At 30.2% G+C, this 21,189-nt stretch overlaps 2 protein-coding genes across 4 annotated transcripts in view; one reads left to right on the top strand and one right to left on the bottom strand.

Annotated features, from left to right (window-relative positions):
- Positions 1 to 9,375: 9,375 nt before the first annotated feature.
- LOC111424018 (lymphocyte cytosolic protein 2-like) lies at positions 9,376 to 11,438 on the bottom strand. 2 transcript variants are annotated; one of them, XM_071194730.1, is made up of 4 exons: positions 11,286 to 11,438; positions 10,880 to 10,942; positions 9,927 to 10,827; positions 9,376 to 9,874 (listed from the first exon to the last, which is right to left on the bottom strand). In XM_071194730.1, exons 3-4 carry the CDS (start codon positions 10,807 to 10,809, stop codon positions 9,552 to 9,554), a joined length of 1,206 nt encoding a protein of 401 aa, XP_071050831.1. In that variant the 5' UTR covers positions 10,810 to 10,827; positions 10,880 to 10,942; positions 11,286 to 11,438; the 3' UTR covers positions 9,376 to 9,551. The 2 variants fall into 2 exon arrangements, with proteins under 2 accessions (XP_071050831.1, XP_022913176.2); XM_023057408.2 differs by having other exon boundaries at positions 11,005 to 11,289.
- A 34-nt stretch (positions 11,439 to 11,472) lies between these two features.
- The window catches only part of LOC111424014 (rabconnectin-3 alpha), a 37,799-nt gene continuing 28,082 nt past the window's right edge, over positions 11,473 to 21,189 (top strand). Inside the window, exons 1-8 of one of the 2 annotated variants that reach the window (XM_071194729.1) lie at positions 11,473 to 11,670; positions 11,729 to 12,152; positions 16,449 to 16,586; positions 16,641 to 16,758; positions 16,813 to 16,995; positions 17,046 to 17,176; positions 17,274 to 17,451; positions 17,505 to 17,528. In XM_071194729.1, the coding sequence (XP_071050830.1) occupies positions 11,584 to 11,670; positions 11,729 to 12,152; positions 16,449 to 16,586; positions 16,641 to 16,758; positions 16,813 to 16,995; positions 17,046 to 17,176; positions 17,274 to 17,451; positions 17,505 to 17,528 (1,283 nt within the window). In that variant the 5' untranslated portion in view covers positions 11,473 to 11,583. The remainder of the gene's footprint in view (positions 11,671 to 11,728; positions 12,153 to 16,448; positions 16,587 to 16,640; positions 16,759 to 16,812; positions 16,996 to 17,045; positions 17,177 to 17,273; positions 17,452 to 17,504; positions 17,529 to 21,189) is intronic. The other variant, XM_023057405.2, reaches the window with a different exon arrangement.

The following is a 21,189-nucleotide window of genomic DNA, read 5'->3' on the forward strand; positions in this document are numbered from 1 at the left end:
CTTTAATTGCTGATTATGCAGAGTTGAATTCAAGAAATCTTAGCACCGGAACTATGAAAAATTAAGAACTTACATTTGAGTCATCGAAATTAGATTAAATTTGGTTCATAATGTCGTTTATTTCAACACCATATCTTAATTACTTTACGAAGGACGATTTTTTTAAGTTACCATTCATTTCTATAACTGTCAAAATGCACAGTTTGAGTTAGAACGTCGTTGCATCCAAATTCAGGAAGAATAAGAATTTATATTTCGCAAATTAAAACTAGATTAAATTTACTTTAAAATGCACTTTATTTCATTATGATATCTCAATTAGTTCTCGAGATACGATTATTTTAAATTGACATTCACTCAAACATAACCTCTTTAATTGCTGATTATGCAGAGTTGAATTCAAGAAATCTTAGCACCGGAACTATGAAAAATTAAGAACTTACATGTGAGTCATCAAAATTAGATTAAATTTGGTTTATAATGTCGTTTATTTCAACACCATATCTTAATTACTTTACGAAGGACGATTTTTTTAAGTTACCATTCATTTCTATAACTGTCAAAATGCACAGTTTGAATTAAAACGCCGTTGCATCCAAATTCTGGAAGAATAAGAATTTATATTTCGCATATTAAAAGTAGATTAAATTTGCTTTAAAATTCACTTTATTTCATTATGATATCTCAATTAGTTCTCGAGATACGATTATTTTAAATTGACATTCACTCAAACATAACCTCTTTAATTACTGATTATGCAGAGTTGAATTCAAGAAATCTTAGCACCGGAACTATGAAAAATTAAGAATTTACATTTGAGTCATCAAAATTAGATTAAATTTGGTTTATAATGTCGTTTATTTCAAGACCATATCTTAATTACTTTACGAAGGACGATTTTCTTAAGTTATCATTCATTTCTATAACTGTCAAAATGCACAGTTTGAGATAAAACGCCGTTGCATCCAAATTCGGGAAGAATAAGAATTTATATTTAGCAAATTAAAACTAGATTAAATTTGCTTTAAAACGCACTTTATTTCATTATGATATCTCAATTAGTTCTCGAGATACGATTATTTTAAATTGCCATTCACTCAATCATAACCTCTTTAATTACTGATTATGCAGAGTTGAATTCAAGAAATCTTAGCACCGGAACTATGAAAAATTAAGAACTTACATTTGAGTCATTAAAATTAGATTAAATTTGGTTTATAATGTCGTTTATTTCAACACCATATCTTAATTAGTTTACGAAGGACGATTTTTTTAAGTTACCATTCATTTCTATAACTGTCAAAATGCACAATTTGAGTTAAAACGCCGTTGTATCCAAATTCAGGAAGAATAAGAATTTATATTTCGCAAATTAAAACTAGATTAAATTTGCTTTAAAATGCACTTTATTTCATTATGATATCTCAATTAGTTCTCGAGATACGATTATTTTAAATTGACATTCACTCAAACATAACCTCTTTAATTACTGATTATGCAGAGTTGAATTCAAGAAATCTTAGCACCGGAACTATGAAAAATTAAGAACTTACATTTGAGTTATCGAAATTAGATTAAATTTGGTTTATAATGTCGTTTATTTCAAGACCATATCTTAATTACTTTACGAAGGACGATTATTTTAAGTTACCATTCATTTCTATAACTGTCAAAATGCACAGTTTGAGTTAAAACGCCGTTGCATCCAAATTCAGGAAGAATAAGAATTTATATTTCGCAAATTAAAACTAGATTAAATTTGCTTTAAAATGCACTTTACTTCATTATGATATCTCAATTAGTTCTCGAGATACGATTATTTTAAATTGCCATTCACTCAACATAACCTCTTTAATTATTGATTCTGCAGAGTTGAATTCAAGAAATCTTAGCACCGGAACTATGAAAAATTAGGAACTTACATTTGAGTCATCAAAATTAGATTAAATTTGGTTTATAATGTCGTTTATTTCAACACCATATCGTAATTCATTCACGAAAGACGATTTTTTTAATTTACCATTCATTTCTATAACTGTCAAAATGCACAGTTTGAGTTAAAACGTCGTTGCATCCAAATTCAGGAAGAATAAGAATTTATATTTCGCAAATTAAAACTGGATTAAATTTGCTTTAAAATACACTTTATTTCATTATGATATCTCAATTAGTTCTCGAGATACGATTATTTTAAATTGACATTCACTCAAACATAACCTCTTTAATTACTGATTATGCAGAGTTGAATTCAAGAAATCTTAGCACCGGAACTATGAAAAATAAAGAACTAACATTTGAGTCATCGAAATTAGATTAAATTTGGTTTATAATGTCGTTTATTTCAACACCATATCTTAATTCGTTCACGAAGGACGATTTTTTTAAGTTACCATTCATTTCTAGAATTGTCAAAAATGCACGGTTCGAGTTAAAACGCCGTTGCATCCAAATTCGAGAAGAATAAGAATTTATATTTAGCAAATTAAAACTAGATTAAATTTGCTTTAAAATGCACTTTACTTCATTAGGATATCTCAATTAGTTCTCGAGATACGATTATTTTAAATTGACATTCACTCAAACATAATCTCTTTAATTACTGATTATGCAGAGTTGAATTCAAGAAATCTTAGCACCGGAACTATGAAAAATTAAGAACTTACATTTGAGTCATCGAAATTAGATTAAATTTGGTTTATAATGTCGTTTATTTCAAGACCATATCTTAATTACTTTACGAAGGACGATTTTTTTAAGTTACCATTCATTTCTATAACTGTCAAAATGCACAGTTTGAGTTAAAACGTCGTTGCATCCAAATTCAGGAAGAATAAGAATTTATATTTCGCAAATTAAAACTAGATTAAATTTGCTTTAAAATGTACTTTATTTCATTATGATATCTCAATTAGTTCTCGAGATACGATTATTTTAAATTGACATTCACTCAAACATAACCTCTTTAATTACTGATTATGCAGAGTTGAATTCAAGAAATCTTAGCACTGGAACTATGAAAAATTAAGAACTTACATTTGAGTCATCGAAATTAGATTAAATTTGGTTTATAATGTCGTTTATTTCAACACCATATCTTAATTACTTTACGAAGGACGATTTTTTTAAGTTACCATTCATTTCTATAACTGTCAAAATGCACAGTTTGAGTTAAAACGCCGTTTCATCGAAATTCGAGAAGAATAAGAATTTATATTTCGCAAATTAAAACTAGATTAAATTTGCTTTAAAATGCACTTTACTTCATTATGATATCTCAATTAGTTCTCGAGATATGATTATTTTAAATTGACATTCACTCAAACATAACCTCTTTAATTATTGATTATGCAGAGTTGAATTCAAGAAATCTTAGCACCGGAACTATGAAAAATTAAGAACTTACATTTGAGTCATCGAAATTAGATTAAATTTGGTTTATAATGTCGTTTATTTCAACACCATGTCTTAATTACTTTACGAAGGACGATTTTTTAAGTTACCATTCATTTCTATAACTGTCAAAATGCACAGTTTGAGTTAAAACGCCGTTGCATCCAAATTCTGGAAGAATAAGAATTTATATTTCGCATATTAAAAGTAGATTAAATTTGCTTTAAAATTCACTTTATTTCATTATGATATCTCAATTAGTTCTCGAGATACGATTATTTTAAATTGACATTCACTCAAACATAACCTCTTTAATTACTGATTATGCAGAGTTGAATTCAAGAAATCTTAGCACCGGAACTATGAAAAATTAAGAATTTACATTTGAGTCATCAAAATTAGATTAAATTTGGTTTATAATGTCGTTTATTTCAAGACCATATCTTAATTACTTTACGAAGGACGATTTTTTTAAGTTACCATTCATTTCTATAACTGTCAAAATGCACAGTTTGAGTTAAAACGTCGTTGCATCCAAATTCAGGAAGAATAAGAATTTATATTTCGCAAATTAAAACTAGATTAAATTTGCTTTAAAATGCACTTTACTTCATTATGATATCTCAATTAGTTCTCGAGATACGATTATTTTAAATTAACATTCACTCAAACATAACCTCTTTAATATTGATTATGCAGAGTTGAATTCAAGAAATCTTAGTACTGGAACTACGGGAAATCAATAACTTACATTTGAGTCATCAAAATTAGATTAAATTTGCTTTATAATGTCGTGTATTTCACCACTATATCTTAATTAATTCTCGAGTTACGATTTATTTAAGTTTTCGTTCAAGTAAGTACAACTGTTAAACATGTAGTGTTTGAAATATCAATAAATTTCTTCCAGTTAATGTGGAAATTTAATAATCTAAACTTATTAATAACACAGTTTTGAACAAGTTTTGTTCTTTAAACAATTTCTATTAATGTTGAAGGGAGAAAAATGAAGAAGTCTTCAAATATGTATAACCACATTTCTTCTCAGTTACTCCATTCAAAGATTGTTTTTAAGGGAAATCATAAATAAGAATATTTTAGCTTTAATTTAAAACATTAATCGTTGCTTTAAATTTCAAAATAAAGTTGAAATGATTTTTTTAACATAAATATAGTATTTTTTATTTGATTTATTGCAAATCGGATGATACAGATAAAACAATCAATTAAATTTAGCCCGAAAACGAACTAGATAAAACTAGATCACCTTAAAAATATAAATATCGATTTAATTAATTTAAAATAATAATCATAAAAAGAGAAGTAAAGCCACAAAGTCTGCGGATTTGTTTCACAATCTTTGTTTTACTTTATTAAACCTTTATCATCTTCTTCGAAGTGACGTCAATAATATTTCAATAAATTCTATTTTGAACTCTGTTTACTAACATAAACTATATACAAACCCGACAATTATTATATTAAGTCACACATAATTATTTTATTGTTTAATTTATAATGGGACAACATTTTATAATGTAATAACATTTATTGTAATGAAATCACTTCAAAAAATACTTTTTTAATTATCAGCAGACGAAAGGGGAATCTTTGTAATCGGTGTCGTTGAAATTCGAACTTTGTTTATTTACGTTTCTGGGTGGAATTTTTTTGTAAAAATCAACTGATTACTGATTAAAACCCTATGTATAGAAAAAAATCTTCCGTAGGATGTTACATAAAAGCAAAATAACACACTTGAGATTGATTTTTATCAACGGTGATGTAAAAATACACAACAGAAATGGAAAAATTTCGCTTTTTTTTTTAAAACGCTTAGTAATGATTTTTTTATTTTAAACCTTTCAAAACAACATTTTTCGTGGTAACTTTTCATCAAATTGATCACGGTTTGATAACGTGCCGATTTTTATAGACGTCATGAATATGATAACGCATCCCTTAATTTAGTATAAATACAAGATGTTGTATTAAAAATGTTTAGTCTCGTTTTAACCACAACGTGTAATAAAGTAATAGAGTTTAATTAAAAAGTTAAATCAAGATGCAACATAAAGCTTTAATTGGTGCTGCTACAAGATACATCGCAGGTAGAAACGCTTTACAAACAGTTTATTGGAGATCATCACCCGATGCGAAATTTTTAAAAGTCTCCAAAACTTTTAATATGGGCAAACAAAGTCAAAAAGGAATTCCAGCACATATTAAACAAGAAATTAGAACCGCTTTTTAATTAATATAAATCTGTTTATATTTATTTTACTTTATTTATTAAGATTATTTGTTAGTAATTATTTTTTACGTTAATTGTTGTGGTAAATCATAGGTTAAATAAATCCCTCCGTTTTACTCGGTACAATATAAAGCATCTTTTTTTCTTTAAACTATTATATGTATTCCATATCCGCTTGATGATTTTTGTACCTTTTCCTTCATGTAGCGCTTAATTTGCTTAAAAATACACTTTATTTCATTATGATATCTCAATTAGTTCTCGAGATACGATTATTTTAAATTGACATTCACTCAAACATAACATTATTGATTATGCAGAGTTGAATTCAAGAAATCTTAGTACCGGAGCTACGAAAAATCACGAACTTGCATTTGAATCATCAAAACTAGATTAAATTTGCTTTATAATGTCGTTTATTTCAACACCATATCTTAATTAGTTCAAGAAGGAGAATTTTTTTAAGTTACCATTCATTTCTACAACTGTCAAAAGTGCACGGTTTGAGTTAAAACGTGGTTGCGTCAAAATTCGGGAAAATTAAGAATTTATATTGCGCACAATAAAACTAGATTAAATTTGCTTTAAAATGCACTTTATTTCATTATGATATCTCAATTAGTTCTCGAGATACGATTATTTTAAATTGCCATTCACTCAAACATAACCTCTTTAATTAACGATTATGCAGAGTTGAATTCAAAAAATCTTATCACCGGAACTATGAAAAATTAAGAACTTACATTTGAGTCATCGAAATTAGATTAAATTTGGTTTATAATGTCGTTTATTTCAACACCATATCTTAATTAGTTCAAGAAGGAGAATTTTTTTAAGTTACCATTCATTTCTACAACTGTCAAAAGTGCACGGTTCGAGTTAAAACGTGGTTGCGTCAAAATTCGGGAAAATTAAAAATTTATATTGCGCACAATAAAACTAGATTAAATTTGCTTTAAAATGCGCTTTATCTCATTATTATATCTCAATTAGTTCTTGAGATACGATTATTTTAAATTACCATTCACTCAAACATAACCTCTTTAATTAACGATTATGCAGAGTTGAATTCAAGAAATCTTAGCACCAGAACTACGAAAAATCAAGAACTTGCATTTGTGTCTTCAAAACTAGATTAAATTTGATTTATAATATCGTTTATTTCAACACCATATCTTAATTAGTTCACGAAGGACGATTTTTTTAAGTTACCATTCATTTCTATAACTGTCAAAATGCACAGTTTGAGTTAAAACGCCGTTGCATCAAAGTTCGAGAAGAATAAGAATTTATATTTCGCAAATTAAAACTGGATTAAATTTGCTTTAAAATGCACTTTATTTCATTATGATATCTCAATTAGTTCTAGAGATACGATTATTTTAAATTGCCATTCACTCAAACATAACCTCTTTAATTATTGATTATGCAGAGTTGAATTCAAGAAATATTAGTACCGGAACTACGCAAAATCAATAACTTACATTTGAGTCATCAAAATTAGATTAAATTTATTTTATAATGTCGTTTATTTCAACACTATATCTTAATTAGTTCAAGAAGGAGGATTTTTTTAAGTTACCATTCATTTCTACAACTGTCAAAAGTGCACGGTTCGAATTAAAACGTGGTTGCGTCAAAATTCGGGAAAATTAAGAATTTATATTGCGCACAATAAAACTAGATTAAATTTGCTTTAAAATGCACTTTATCTCATTATGATATCTCAATTAGTTCTCGAGATACGATTATTTTAAATTGCCATTCACTCAAACATAACCTCTTTCATTATTGATTATGCAGAATTGAATTCAAGAAATCTTAGTACCGGAGCTACGAAAAATCAAGAACTTGCATTTGAGTCATCAAAACTAGATTAAATTTGCTTTATAATGTCGTCTATTTCAACACCATATCTTAATTAGTTCAAGAAGGAGAATTTTTTTAAGTTACCATTCATTTCTACAACTGTCAAAAATGCACGGTTCGAGTTAAACCGTGGTTGCGTCTAAATTCGGGAAAATTAAGAATTTATATTGCGCACAATAAAACTAGATCAAATTTGCTTTAAAATGCACTTTATCTCATTATGATATCTCAATTAGTTCTCAAGATACGATTATTTTAAATTGCCATTCACTCAAACATAACCTCTTTAATTATTGATTATGCAGAGTTGAATTCAAGAAATCTTAGTACCGGAGCTACGAAAAATCAAGAACTTGCATTTGAGTCCTCAAAACTAGATTAAATTTGCTTTATAATGTCGTTTATTTAAACACCATATCTTAATTAGTTCACGAAAGACGATTTTTTAAGTTACCATTCATTTCCATAACTGTCAAAATGCACAGTTTGAGTTAAAACGTCGTTGCATCCAAATTCAGGAAGAATAAGAATTTATATTTCGCAAATTAAAACTAGATTAAATTTGCTTTAAAATGCACTTTATCTCATTATTATATCTCAATTAGTTTTCGAGATACGATTATTTTAAATTGCCATTCACTTAAACATAACCTCTTTAATTACTGATTATGCAGCGTTGAATTCAAAAAATCTTAGCACCGGAACTATGAAAAATCAAGAACTTACATTTGAGTCATCAAAACTAGATTAAATTTGCTTTATAATGTCGTTTATTTCAACACCATATCTTAATTAGTTTACGAAGGACGATTTTTTTAAGTTACCATTCATTTCCATAACTGTCAAAATGCACAGTTTGAGTTAAAACGTCGTTGCATCCAAATTCAGGAAGAATAAGAATTTATATTTCGCAAATTAAAACTAGATTAAATTTGCTTTAAAATGCACTTTATCTCATTATTATATCTCAATTAGTTTTCGAGATACGATTATTTTAAATTGCCATTCACTTAAACATAACCTCTTTAATTACTGATTATGCAGCGTTGAATTCAAAAAATCTTAGCACCGGAACTATGAAAAATTAAGAACTTACATTTGAGTCATCGAAATTAGATTAAATTTGGTTTATAATGTCGTTTATTTCAACACCATATGTTAATTAGTTTACGAAGGACGATTTTTTTAAGTTACCATTTATTTCCATAACTGTCAAAATGCACAGTTTGAGTTAAAACGCCGTTTCATCGAAATTCAGGAAGAATAAGGATTTATATTTCGCAAATTAAAACTAGATTAAATTTGCTTTAAAATGCACTTTATTTCATTATGATATCTCAATTAGTTCTCGAGATACGATTATTTTAAATTACCATTCACTCAAACATAACCTCTTTAATTAACGATTATGCAGAGTTGAATTCAAAAAATCTTTGCACCAGAACTACGAAAAATCAAGAACTTACATTTGAGTCATCGAAATTAGATTAAATTTGGTTTATAATGTCGTTTATTTCAACACCATATCTTAATTAGTTTAAGAAGGACGATTTTTTTAAGTTACCATTCATTTCTATAACTGTCAAAATGCACAGTTTGAGTTAATACGTCGTTGCATCCAAATTCAGGAAGAATAAGAATTTATATTTCGCAAATTAAAACTAGATTAAATTTGCTTTAAAATGCACTTTATCTCATTATTATATCTCAATTAGTTCTTGAGATACGATTATTTTAAATTGCCATTCACTCAAACATAACCTCTTTAATTACTGATTATGCAGAGTTGAATTCAAAAAATCTTAGCACCAGAACTACGAAAAATCAAGAACTTGCATTTGAGTCATCAAAACTAGATTAAATTTGCTTTATAATGTCGTTTATTTCATCACCATATCTTAATTAGTTTACGAAGTACGATATTTTTAAATTACTATTCATTTCTATAACTCTCATTTATTTAATATAAATCTGTTTATATTTTATATTATTTTATATTTTACTCTATTTATTAAGATTATTTGTTATTAATTATTTTTTACGTAAATTGTGGTGGTAAAGCACCCGTTAAATAAACATTTACAAATCCCTCAGTTTTATGCGGTAAACATAAAGCTTCTTTTTTATAATAATCCAAATAATCCTCTAAGCTGTTATATTCCACATCCGCTTGAATAACTTTTGTGCCTTTTCCTTTATGAAGAGCCAATTGATAAATCCTTTCGTTGTACTTAACGGAGATTGTACAATAATGATTGTCACTTGGTCGAACCAAAAAAGTGCCGTTTTTGATATTGGGTTGCTGAAGGAGACGTTCAGAGCCTTTTCGGTCAGTATAACGATAAAACTCAGCTTTAGAATCTAAACAAAAAATGAAATGAATAAGAAATTAAATAAATGAAATAGTTAGTACATTTTGAAACGAAACTTTGTTCAAAATTAAAGTCTTCTACATCATCTATCGGTATTTTGTTAATAGAACCGAAATCAACGAGCATTTTTGGTGGTCGAGGTAAAGTATTTTGGTTGTTTGGTACTGGTGGTAAAGGTACTTTTTGGATTTTTTTGGTTGGAGATGGTGGAGGAAGCGGTGGAAGAGGTCTTTGTTTAATTTGTGTCATTGAAACATCCATTTCTTTAACTACGTCTTTATCCTCATCTTCTCTCGCTTTTTCCTCATCGATATCTAAATATTCAGGAAGTTCTTCATCTTCATCTTCTTTATTAACCATCTTTATTTCTTCAACATCATTTATTGGTAATATTGGTAAAGGCTTTAAAGTTTTCGTTGTAGTTGGGACGTTTAATTGAGTGTTATCATCTTTTTTTCCAACAATTTCAACACTTTTCCTATCTTTCTGCAAGCATTTCTCGAGTTCGTTAAAAACATTCATTGGTATTGATGATTTTTTTATTTTAATTGGTGATTTAATCAATGCTTCTTTTGGTAATTTCGGCTTAGGCATAATACTTGGTTTAGGAGGCATTTTCGGTGATGGTTCGTTTCTATAAATTTGGTCATCATCCTCTGAATCAAAACTATCGCTACTAACGATATCTTTTTCTTTTTGTTTTAAGGCGGTTTTAAATTTATCAATAATTGCATCATCCTCAATTAATTTTTCAACGTTTTTCTTAAAAATTTCCGCTTTATTGTGACGTTCTTCAGCATGGTTTTCGTAAATCTCATCATTTTCTTGCTCGAAATACTTGTCTGGGTGTAGTTTTAAATCGGTTAAAAAGTTTAAGAAGTTTTTTCTTTCTTGGGCTGTTTTCCTTGGAATCCATAATTGCATTTCAAACTCGGTTAAATTCTTCAAAAAATAACAAATTAATCTTAAATTAATCACTATAAAGTATACTCACTAATAACTTATTTCCATCGTACACCTTTGCTGCTATAATATCACAAAAGTCATCAAACCCATTCTGTAATTAAAGAAAACGAATGATTTATTTCATTTTAACCATTTTATTTTATGATAATAAACCTTTTTTAAAAAATTAATTAGTTCATCGTTATTGAACGATCGTAATTCGTTTATAAAATGGTTCATTATACGAATATAAATTTTCTTTTGATACTGAAACGTTCCAACAGGAAAGAAGAAATAAAAGTTTCGCTCTGCTTTATCTAATCAGTTTCCGTGCGTAGTATTATGGGAAAAGGAGGAAAACCCCGTTTATACGATATAAATACGCGAGTTTATTCAGTTATCAATTTCCACGAATAATTTATGAATAATTTAATAATAATTAATTCATCACTCACAATTCAAATTTATCAATTTTCCCTCCAAAATCTCAACTTTAATATTCATTCTTATTTATTGCAAAAATCGATTACATTCGTTTTAGAACCATAAACTAATTAATTTAGAATCAAAAACTTAATAAATTAGAAATAAATTTAAAAAATTGTTATTGATTAAAATTGTAATGTCAAAATCAGCTGATCATGTATACTTGACATTTGACATAATAATAACGATCCAAGTTTTTTGCGTTTTAAGCAATTCTTCGTCAAAAAACATGATTACATAGGCGATTAAATCGTTTTATTCATTAAAATGAATCTACATCAAATTGTAAGCGGTGCGTGTAACGCTGGGGATAAATGTTTCGCCGTTGGAAGCGTCGAAGGTGTTCCCTTCACGGTAATCACTTTATTTTTTACTTCACTTTAATAACATTTAATTTAACACATCTTTTTAGGCATACGCGGCTGGTTGTAACATCGTTATCCTTGCATCGACGTTTGAAAGGGTTCAAATTATACCTGGGGCAGTTCACGATTACATTCGAATTAGTTCGATTGATTGTTCTTGCGACACGGGAAAAATTGCTGCTGCTTATGATACTACCGTGTGTATTTACGAACCTACACCTTTAATTAATAGTAATTTAACGCATGGGTTGGATTATCGATGGGTTCAAACGGGTGCTTTAACCACTGATTCTCCCGTACGTGCTCTTAGTTGGAATTTGGAAGGGACTCGATTGTTAACCGCTGGCAGTCTTGTGCAATTATGGCATTTGATGTCTCAACCGGTCGAACTTCCTGAACCTCAAGTTAAATTTACTTTGGGTGGAGGAGAAACTAATCCGGATGGGGGTGATGATCGTGACAGACAACCTGGTAAATTTGAAATAAATTATTTTATTTGAAATCTAAAAAAGAATTAAAATAAGCTAAAAATCGACGATTTTTTTTAATCAATGTGAAATGACACAAAAAACTTGTGTAGAACGTATTAAAGAATCACATTAAACTTTTGATGATAAAAAAATCAAAAATTAAGGTTGGTATTAATATTTAAAAATTAATTTGCTATCTTCATTGTTGCTAACTTTGGGTTTAATGTTTTTTATTCTATCTTTTATGTTTTTTGAGATAAATAAAATTAAGAATACATCATCAAAGAACACCATGAAGTTGTTCATTTCTCTGTTATATGATAACTAACTTCAGGTTTAAAATGTCAACCTCAATTTTGACATATTTGTAATCTTCATTAAAAATCCTTTTCGACTGTGTATTTATATGATTTATAAATGTATACAAAATCATTCATTAATGACACCTATTAATAAATGATTTTCTATTAATAAACGATTTTAAGAAAGTCCGACCCAACTAATATAGTAGTCAATAAAAAAAAAATAATAAACGTCGCGCCATCTCGCGTTTTTTTTGGATATTTTGTTTTCTAATACTAACAGAAACAGGCCGCCTGTAATACCGACCCAACCGACCACTATATCTATTGGGTAAGACTACAATAAGTTTTGACTTTTGACACATTAAGAGTGAGGTTTTTATTTTGCCAGTGATAGAATTGGAAAAATATTGTAAGTAACTCGTATATTAAAATGCGATTAATTATCTCAATAATTAACGCGTTCGTTAAAATATCTCGATAATTAATCGCCTTCATTAATAGACTTGTTGGTTAAATAACTATTAAAATGAGTGCAAACACGACATATTTATCTTCAATATTAATGACGTTATGGTCAACTTCCGGTTAGGAACATCAACGTCAATTTTGACATATTTATAATCGCCGTGAAAAAAATGCTTTAAAATCAGCCCAAACATGATACGTTTAATTCCAATATCTCTCGAGATATAAGCAACTTCCGGTTTAAAATGTCAATATCATTTTGATATATTCTTAATTTTTATAAAAGTCTAAAAATTTGTCACAAAAACAAAAATTTAATAAAAAATCAAAAATTAAGGTTGGTATTAATATTTAAAAATTAGTTGCTAACTTCGCGTTTAATGTTTTTTATTCTAACTTTTTTGGTTTTTTGAGATAAGTGCGTCATGTTTGGACTCATTTTAAAGGTTATTTTACGAAGATTACGAATATAACAATAAAATTAGACCTAGAATCATTTGGGTTTAGCCGTCTTGAGACGTGGTGCTAAATCCGAATGTTTCTAGTTCTAGGTCTAGTGAAAAAACTAGAAAGTATGGGGTTTAATGTAATCTCTGTCTGAAGACGCACGGCTAACCCAACCCGGAATTTACAACTCACCCTCTTCTCCATGCCCAACCCGACATTTGAGAAATTCGCACTGCTTTAATGCTAATTAACCTAAGTCAAAGTGGAATTTCTACACAAAACTCTGAAATTAATCAGTAAATTAGGTGGATACCCTATCCCCCTCTAAAAAGTGTTGTAGAAGCAATTTTTAAATCTGTAATGGAAGGGACACAGAAAGATATCACTCAACTGAAGAATAGTTTCAGTAAATAGTTTTTAGCCAGTAGTATTATAATCTCGAAGCACTTAGTAGTGTTTTGGCAGCAGTATATAGTCTTCTGAAAGCATTAAATTGTCTTTGCCAACAATATCTAGCTTTCTCCAAGCAATTAGTAGTCTTTCCAACAATATTTAACATTCTGAAAGTAGTTAATAGTCTTTTGAAAACAGTATCTTGTTTTTCTAAGCAAATAATAGTTTCTCCCAGCAGTATTTAGTCTTCTCCAAGCAGGTTGTAATCTTTTCTAGTAGTATATAGCGCGCTGAAAGCAGTAAGTAGTCTTATGGAAGCAGTATCTCGTCTTTCCAATCAGTTTGTAGTTTGCTAGCACTATCTACTCTTCTCCAAGCAGATTGTAATCTCTTCCACCAGTATTCCACCATTTTGGAAGTAGTAGGTACCTTTTTTGGAGATCATATCTCTTCTTTCCAAGTAGTTATTAGTCGTTTCCAGTAGTATTTAGCATTCTGGCAGCATTATATGCCGAATGTTTCTAAATCCGAATGTTTCTAGTGCTAGGTCTAGTGAAAAAACTAGAAAGTATGGGGTTTAATGTAATCTCTGTCTGAAGACGCACGGCTAACTCAACCCGGAATTTACAACTCACCCTCTTCTCCATGCCAAACCCGACATTTGAGAAATTCGCACTGCTTTAAATGTTAATTAACCTAAGTTAAAGTGGAATTTCTACACAAAACTCTGAAATTAATCAGTAAATTAGGTGGATACCCTATCCCTCTCTAAAAAGATGTTGCACCTGGGTGACAAAGAATGGAGTGTTGTAGAAGCAATTTTTAAATCTGTAATGGAAGGGACACAGAAAGATATCACTCAACCGAAGAATAGTTTCAGTAAATAGTTTTCAGCCAGTAGTATTGTAATCTCAAAGCACTTAGTAGTGTTTTGGCAGCAGTATATAGTCTTCTGAAAGCATTAAATTGTCTTTGCCAACAATATCTAGCTTTCTCCAAGCAATTAGTAGTCTTTCCAAGAATATTTAACATTCTGAAAGTAGTTAATAGTCTTTTGAAAACAGTATCTTATCTTTCTAAGCAAATAATAGTTTCTCCCAGCAGTATTTAGTCTTCTCCAAGCAGGTTGTAATCTTTTCTAGTAGTATATAGCGCGCTGAAAGCAGTAAGTAGTCTTATGGAAGCAGTATCTCGTCTTTCCAATCAGTTTGTAGTTTGCTAGCACTATCTACTCTTCTCCAAGCAGATTGTAATCTCTTCCACCAGTATTCCACCATTTTGGAAGTAGTAGGTACCTTTTTTTGGAGATCATATCTCTTCTTTCGAAGTAGTTATTAGTCGTTTCCAGTAGTATTTAGCATTCTGGCAGCATTATACGCCGAATGTTTCTAAATCCGAATGTTTCTAGTGCTAGGTCTAGTGAAAAAACTAGAAAGTATGGGGTTTAATGTAATCTCTGTCTGAAGACGCACGGCTAGCCCAACCCGGAATTTACAACTCACCCTCTTTTCCATGCCCAACCTGACATTTGAGAAATTCGCACTGCTTTAATGTTAATTAACCTAAGTCAAAGTGGAATTTCTACACAAAACTCTAAAAGTAATCAGTAAATTAGGTGGATACCCTATCCCCCTCTAAAAAGATGTTGCACCTGGGTGACAAAGAATCGAGTGTTGTAGAAGCAATTTTTAAATCTGTAATGGAAGGGACACAGAAAGATATCACTCAACTGAAGAATAGTTTCAGTAAATAGTTTTCAGCCAGTAGTATTGTAATCTCGAAGCACTTAGTAGTGTTTTGGCAGCAGTATATAGTCTTCTGAAAGCATTAAATTGTCTTTGCCAACAATATCTAGCTTTCTCCAAGCAATTAGTAGTCTTTCCAAGAATATTTAACATTCTGAAAGTAGTTAATAGTCTTTTGAAAACAGTATCTTATCTTTCTAAGCAAATAATAGTTTCTCCCAGCAGTATTTAGTCTTCTCCAAGCAGATTGTAACCTTTTCCACCAGTATTCCACCATTTTGGAAGCAGTAGGTACCTTTTTTTGGAGATTATATCTCTTCTTTCCAAGTAGTTATTAGTCGTTTCCAGTAGTATTTAGCATTCTGGCAGCATTAGGTACCTTTTTGGGAAGGATATCTCTTCTTTCCAAGCAACTATTAGCCTTTTCCAGTAGTATCTAACATTCTGGAAGCGGTAGGTAGCTTTTTAGAAAGCATATCTCTTTTCCAAACAATTATTAAAGTCTTTTTCTGCAGTATCTAGCATTTTAGAAGCAGTAGGTAACTTTTTGAAATAGTATTTCCTCTTTCCAAGCAGTTTTTAGTCTTTTACTAGCAGTATTTAATCTTCTGATAGCAATAATCAGTCTTTTGCTAACAATATCTAGCATTTGGGAACCAATAAGTTGAAGATTTAGGGCATCAGGTGTACTAAATTTTAGTCGTTGTGCGTTGCAAACCTAAGAAACAACCGTATTTCAACCGAAAATATGCATTTTAACCAAATGTGCTGCGAAAATATTTGTATGGTTCGGTGACGTCACGTCAAAACTTTAAAGTGATTTTTCTGCAAGTTTTACACTTTTCCGCACTTTTTTTATTTGTAACGGCTTACTTGAGTAAATTTTTTAAGCGCTATGATGATTCTTGAATTATGCCAAAATAATTTATATTTTTTTATTAGAAGCTTTATGGCAGTGTGTTTGGAAAGCGGCAACAGCAACTCCAGTTCAACACTTAGCTTTTAGTCCTGATGGGACTCTTTTCGCTACATCCGGTGAAAATGATCGATTGGTTAAGATTTGGTATGAAAATAAACACAGTAAGCTCTCCAGGTCGTTTTGTATAAATAAGATATTAATTTAAAATTTTGTAGTATTTTTCACGAAAAATACGGAAGTCCCGAGTGAATTAGAATATGGATTTGTATACATCGCTCATCCAAGAACTGTTACACATTTATCTTGGAGAACAACAAGCAAATATATGCCAAAGTAATTTATTTAAAATATTTTAATTAAATAAATTTGATTTTAATTTTTTTTTAGGGGGGCGGTTTCTAATATGCTTGTAACTTCGTGTAAAGATAACATTTGTCGATTATGGGTTGAAACGGTTCTTCCTGAAGATGGTTTGGTAAATCTTTCTCAGTTGGATCCTCAAGCTCACCATCCAAAATACAGAACACATCGGCATAAACACAGATTTATGCAACGTTTAAAACATATGAAGTAAAAAATTTGTTTAATTATGATGTTCCGAATTAATTCGAAATTTTTAGAACTTGTTTCCATATTAGAAGACATGCGAAACATTCCGCTCAAGGTGCTTTTGGGCCATCTCCACCAATTCCAACGTTACCATCAACATACAGCGTTCATGATTTCCATTCTTATGGTTATCATGGTACAGGTAATAGTAGTAATTCATTTAATAATCGAGTAATTAGTAGGGATTGGTTAATAAAAAGCTGCAAGATATGCCAAAAAATGTGGTGTGTTAATTTTAGGTGTGACTCCAGGTCTTCATTTCCACCTGGCGGCTTCCGTTAACGCTGAAACCGACATACCTTTGGTTCCGCGAATGTCTTATTGTAGTCCAAGACCGGCTTTCGTTCTTCATTGGTTGGATAATAAAGAGATGCATTTCACCATGCAAGCCGAATCACTTATTGAGGAATTAACAAGGTTGGTATAATCGAATTTGATTTAAATTATTTCAAAAAGTATCAAATTTTCAGTATTGATAAAACTTCCCCTCAAAAGTAAGTTTTTTTTGGGTGTGATGTTTTATTTAATTGTTTTGAATTTTTTTAAAATTTTATTAAAACAATCTCAACATACATTGTAATATGTTAAATCATGGTTGAGTTTATATTTACATTAACATAAAGCCTAAATTCATTAAGGAAACAAAATAACTTTCTGAAGGAATCTAATTTAAACTTAATTTACAATAAATCTTGAGGCGTTTTCGTTTTAAATTACTGATGCAAGATCTTATTAAACCTATATTGTGAATAACACAATATAAAGTTCTCTTTGTTGGATCTTGGAAAGTATTCAATTCAAGTTTTTTTTTCTCTATAATACTTAGTTAAAGTTCTATAATCGTTTATAGACGTAAGGTTGATTTTTAGTGAATTATTTTTGACCATAATTGTAAATTTTGTAGTGGTTAACGCTTTGATGTCATTGATAATTTCTTTATAGTTTGAAGTGTTATGTAGAAAGATAGGAGGAGGTACTTTAGGCCCTTTTTGGGAATTATTTTCCAAAGAGTGGTCATTAATATCATCACTGTGTTGTCTTCACTAGCAAGAACATGGAACCTATTTTGCTAACTTGACAGTCTAATAATAATTATTTGAAACGTCAAAATTTCCAAAAACGTCAATTTAATTTAATTTTTTTAGGACTTTCTAAAGGTTTAACATTAAAAAAGCGTAAACAAATTCCTTTTTCGTATGATTTAAGCATAAATTAATTAATTTTCGAAAAAAAAAGATAACGCTTCATAAAATTAATATTTTATGAAATGATTGAATTTTGACAAATTGCTGTGAACAGAGACAAGGAAGGATAGAGATGGCCAACTCTACCTTATTAAATTGTACCTTGCGTACAGCGCCATCCGATGTCACCGCAGAGTACTAATCATAGATTAAAACCAACTTCCACTAGGATAATGGTGTAAAACTGGGCTAACCAACGATCTGGCAACATTGTTCGCTGCGCATCGATCGTTGGGGCTAACTTTAACCGCAAAATTTAAAAATAACACAATTAATATTGCTTTGAAAAAAGGAAACAAATATATTTTAAATGAAAGATCTAATTTCAACATAATAATTTATTATTCACAAAACTAATAAAATTTGGTAACATAAATAGAATATAAGTATGAAGGCTTTCACGGCCGGTGTAATTAAACTAGAACTAATAGTAGCACTATCGAAGACGACTCGAAATCACTTCGAAAATTTCTAGTTAGTGTTAGTTCTAGTGATAGTGTTACTATTAGTTCTAGTTTTAGTTCAATAAATAGAATAATGTTACATTTTGTTTACCCTAACAGTTTTTGTAGCGTCTTCCTGGATGGTAATGAAAAGAAATTTGATAAGAACCGGTATCCTTTACCACTTTGTTTGTAAATGTAAAGAGCACTTCTTTTTTCTGATTTCGGGACTGGCTGCTAAAGAAATTTCTAGTTTCTTTATTCAAATATTTGAGGTTCACCAATACCTGAGGATTTTTCCTCAATTGTATTAGCTTTTGCCTTATTATTGTGGCATTTTTCTTAGCGCGACACAACGCTTTCTTTACTCCAGTTAGGTTGCAATTGCTGCAGTTCTTTGTAAAAGGTAATTTCCTCCGTTTCTTATCTACAAAAATAAAGATAATTTTAAATAAGAATGATTATTCAGTTTTTATGGTATTTACCAATTATTTCTTTTTCATCACTTAGGTGGAACCGTTTCCAATTCATTTCTAATGAAATGACAGAATTTTCCTCACAAAATGAGGTTGAAGCAATTTCGCAACCTTGTTGTTTACTACATCCAGGATAGACTTGCATAATTGAACTAGTTACACCAGGAAGTTTGTCGGGACATACATATGTGGGGGTATAAATATATATATATATATGGCATGTCGGGGTATAAACATATATAATATAGTATATAATGAATTATATAATTATGAATTATGAAACTAAATAATTAACTAAAGTAGTTTATTGGGATACACGACCAACACGACAAAGGCTAGATAATGCTTTTAGCAGATGTAGAGTCTATAATTAAAGTTTTGCCTAGTAATTTACAAAACATAAAAAGAGCTCAAGTTACAAACATTATGACTAATTTTCTTAATGGACACCAACACTTGAATAGTACCCAGCTGTTTTTGAAGAGGAGTTTGATCTCTACAAAAAGGTTTTTGAGGCTCGAAAGAGAGGACCCGATTCTTATATTAAGAGCAGATAAAGGACAGGTTATAGTAGCTATGTTTAAATCAGAATATATATCTAAGTCTTTAGACTTATTTAACGATCAGTCCACTTATTGTATTTTGGATAGGGACCCCACTTCAAAGATACAAAACAGAAACAATAAATTTTCAAAAATTTTATTAGAAAGGGAATACATTGATAAGAGATTGTATAACAGCCTTAGATGTCACAATGGTGTCATTCCCAAATATTATGGGTTGGCGAAGATCCACAAGGTGAACTGCCCTTTGAGACCCATCATATCTTTTGTAGGTTCCCCCACATACCACTTGTCAGAGTTCCTGTCAGGTATTCTGAAACTTTCTTTTAGTGAGAGAACTTCCTACAATATCAAGGATACTTTCTCTTTTGTAGAGAAAATTAGGGATATAAAACTCCCCCTAACTTTATGCTTATCTCACTTGATGTGGTGTCTCTCTTCACCAACATACCTCTCAACTTGGTGAGAGATATATTGTTACAAAATTGGGACCTAGTAAGTTCTGTCACTCCTATTGATATGGATTTGTTTTTACAACTGATAGTGTTCTTGTTTGAGTCTTCGGTATTTACTTTCAATGATGTTATTTACAGTCAAAAATTTGGCACTCCAATGGGAAGTCCTTTGAGCCCCATCTTGGCCACTATGGTGATGGATCATCTTCTCGATCAATGTATTCCTTTGTTGGGTTTTTCTCTTCCTTTTATCTACAAGTATGTGGACGATATAATTTGCGCTGTACCTGTCGACCGTATCGACGATGTTATGGATGTGTTCAACAACTTTGATAGTCATTTACAGTTCACGGTTGAAACTGAATCTAACTCTAGTGTTCCTTTTCTCGATACTATTGTTATAAGAAATTTAGATCAGACTATTAGTTTAAATTGGTATACTAAGCCAACATATTCGGGGAGATATATCAACTTTCATTCAAACCATCCTCTCAATCAGAAATTGAACACTGTGGTTGCTATGGTGAACCGTGTCAGATCCATCTCTGATGTCCGCTTTCTTGACTCTAACCTAAAAAAGCTCCGGGATACATTCGTCAACAACGGGTATCCGATAGTTCTAGTTAATAGAATTCTTTATCACAATGGTACTTACCATCGTAATATTAGTCAACCTTCTGAGGGTGACGACCAGCACGACATATCTAGCCTCCCTGGCCTCCGGACCCACTTTGTTAAGATTCCCTTCGTCCCCAGGCTGACTGATAAACTTGTTTCAGTTCTGAGGTGTGACTCGGTTAAGTTTGCTAAATGCAATTCCTTTCCTTTATCCACCTGTTTTTCTAGGACTAAGGATTTGGTTCCTAAAGGTTTACAATCTAATGTTATTTATAGGGTTCCTTGCAATAATTGCGAAAAAACCTATATAGGCACTACCAGTCAGTATTTTGATGCTAGGATCAAACAACATAAAC

Source organism: Onthophagus taurus, chromosome 3, assembly GCF_036711975.1.
Source record: "Onthophagus taurus isolate NC chromosome 3, IU_Otau_3.0, whole genome shotgun sequence".
Classification (NCBI taxonomy): domain Eukaryota; kingdom Metazoa; phylum Arthropoda; class Insecta; order Coleoptera; family Scarabaeidae; genus Onthophagus; species Onthophagus taurus.